This window comes from Dendroctonus ponderosae, unplaced genomic scaffold, assembly GCF_020466585.1.
Source record: "Dendroctonus ponderosae isolate FM_Combo_2020 unplaced genomic scaffold, Dpon_F_20191213v2 Dpon_F_20191213_4, whole genome shotgun sequence".
In the NCBI taxonomy this organism is placed as follows: domain Eukaryota; kingdom Metazoa; phylum Arthropoda; class Insecta; order Coleoptera; family Curculionidae; genus Dendroctonus; species Dendroctonus ponderosae.
In genome coordinates, this window is record NW_026018611.1 from 16,415,487 (window position 1) to 16,418,184 (window position 2,698).

The window sequence follows — 2,698 nt, forward strand, 5'->3', positions numbered from 1 at the left end:
AATATTTGCCAACTGATGAAATGATAGCCGATATATTACACGAAAGCATTACAGAACATTGAAAACTAAAAGTTTGTAAAGGGTTTAGGATTAAGTTATACTTCTACTTTTTTTGAGTTTCGTTTATAATTTGTGAACTTTTGTTAAGTGGGAGTGTTGAAAATGTGTAGTTTCTTTCTCTCTCTCTCTCTCTCTCTCTCTCTATCTCTCTCTCTCTCACTCAGTGTGAGTGTCATCACATTTTTAGTCTAATACATGATTTAATCGCAAGTGTTTTCATTTTTATCCTGAGCTGCCCAAGTGTTTGTAAGGTAATTTATTTTTAGACAATTTACTAACAGTCTCCCGTTTGCATTGAAACACACATCATGAAAATGTCTAGTACAAATAAATGTACTTAAACAAATTATCTGTCGATCTTGCCAATAAACGATCACATCCAACGCGGTGGCACCAAATATTTCTCAACTTTTTATTTTTTGAAAATACACACCTCAAAATGTTAAGTCTTGAAAAAATGTTCATTGCGTAAAACAACCAACGCCGGCACAGAAGCCTTGTAACTTTAAAATGGCAAATCACGACGATTGAGCGGGACCGCCACCTTATTCATAATACCTGTCACATGTAAAAAGGTAGAACCATTTTTTATAGAAAATTTATGTTACAGTAATAAGACGTTTTATTTTCAATTTATTGCTGATTTCTTGACAATTCATCTTTAAAATAATTTTGTTTTAAAACTAAATTGTTTTTATGTAGGTACCACTTCGGGTGATCAACTTTGGCGATATATTGTTTTAGTGTTGTTTCTCTTAGGTTAAGGTATATTGTTCTGACTCTTATCACATATATTTGAAGTCGGTTGGAAAGATAATCCCTTTTTCAACCTGAGAGGAGCTATCGGAGGATAGCTTCGAATGTTACCCATTCTGGTTTCACCTCTAGATGTTTCTGGTTTAAGTTTGTTCCATATATGGTCACCAACCTGGTAATAGTGACAAAATAATAGGAATAAAATTAAAAATGCGACTAAAAAAGATGCAATTGAAATAGTGAGTGCGAAAATTGGATTGTAGACATTAGGTTCTTTGTCGGGTATGGTATTCGTTGGTATTATTTCATTGTATTCGTCTTCGTCTTCGTGACTAGTGGTTTGAGTAGGTATCATCTCCGGACCGTCAGAAGCACTTCCATCAATCCTGATGTCAGAACATGCTCGAAACTCTTCTTGGGGACCACATCCCACTGATCCGGTTCCGTTGGGACAATTACCCCAGTTGTTCCCTGAAAGATTTTGCTGCGCGTGAATAAATATTTTGGATAAAAAACAAAGAATGAAAATCAAATCAAGTTACCATTAGTCTATAGAAAAATAAATATATAACAAGTTGGTTGACCCCATTTTACTATTGTGCCAATTTCCGTTGTCAGACCTGGAAATGGATTTTCAGCTGTTACTATATAATGCAATTTTGTCTTCCATAAAAACATTCTACAGATACCATTTTCATTACGTATAAAAATGCAAATATTTTTTTAAACTTCCCAGTACTCTGCTGTGCCTCACCAACGAGGAAAGCTCTTTCAGATAATTGAAGCTGCAATTCAGAATTAAGATATTTTCAAAACTTACACAGTTGATTGCATGCCCTTATAAATGAATGTAATAGGAGTGATGTTTATTTGGAAAAATGCAATTGGAGCAGTTTTTATCTCTAGTCAGATAATAATCAGAAAATAATCAAATCTATATCGCCAATCTAAGCGTGCACTAATATACAGGGAGTCTCATTTAAAATAGCAAAGTTGTATGTAGTTTTCGGTATAAGCGACAACGTTGCATTGCTGAAAATATTTTAGGCCAATAGAGCATATCCGGTGACTACGTTCTACAAATTTGCAGATAAATCGTGCATCGCGTTCTCCTTAAACGTCTAATACGCCATCGACCATGAATCACCCTGTATATTGCGCTTTGTCCGATAATAAAAATAATGACTATTAACCATTGGGTACGTCGCGGCTAATTCAGCTTGTTTCACCAGCGCGAAACGCTATTGGGTGGGTTGATATGTTATTGTCATTGAGATTTGATTGATTGATTACGTTTGATAATTAATTAATTACATTTGTTATTAGCAATGCCAAGTAGATACAGCTGATGCCAAACAGCTTTTAATTATCAAGCTGATGAACTAGTTTCAGCACGCGGAACAAGAACCCCTTTAACATTTGGAGTCAGTATACAATGTAAATATACCATATTTTACTTGATTATTATGAATAAAAGACTATTTTTAATATAGTATCTCATGCTCGGGAAGTATCATTATCAACTGTTGAAAATATATCACATAATGGCGTCCAAAGAGATAATGAGTACCGGGATTGTACCTTGATGACTTCAATAATTTTATTCCAAAGGAACCCAATACCTGAATAACATTAACATTGCATGAACATTAAACAAGTAGCGTTAATAGCGTAGCTACTTCACAATAATGTAACACGCAAAGGTTGAACAGAAGGACATAACAGATATTCGAGACCGTGTGAAATATTCAGGTAACCCTGGATACAAAACTTTCGGTTCAAGGAATGCGTCAAACAAAAAACAAATTTACACATTTAGGTCGTTGTACAGGGTTATTGATTGAACTTTGGTCACCCCGTTTTAACATCTAATTTGAAATTT

The 2,698-nt window shown here is 34.4% G+C and overlaps 1 protein-coding gene across 1 annotated transcript in view; it reads right to left on the bottom strand.

Annotated features, from left to right (window-relative positions):
* Positions 1 to 301: 301 nt before the first annotated feature.
* Positions 302 to 2,698, bottom strand: part of LOC109546319 — a 63,153-nt gene continuing 60,756 nt past the window's right edge. The window contains exon 10 of the mRNA XM_048665753.1: positions 302 to 1,287. Within this exon, the coding sequence (XP_048521710.1) occupies positions 821 to 1,287 (467 nt within the window). The 3' untranslated portion in view covers positions 302 to 820. The remainder of the gene's footprint in view (positions 1,288 to 2,698) is intronic.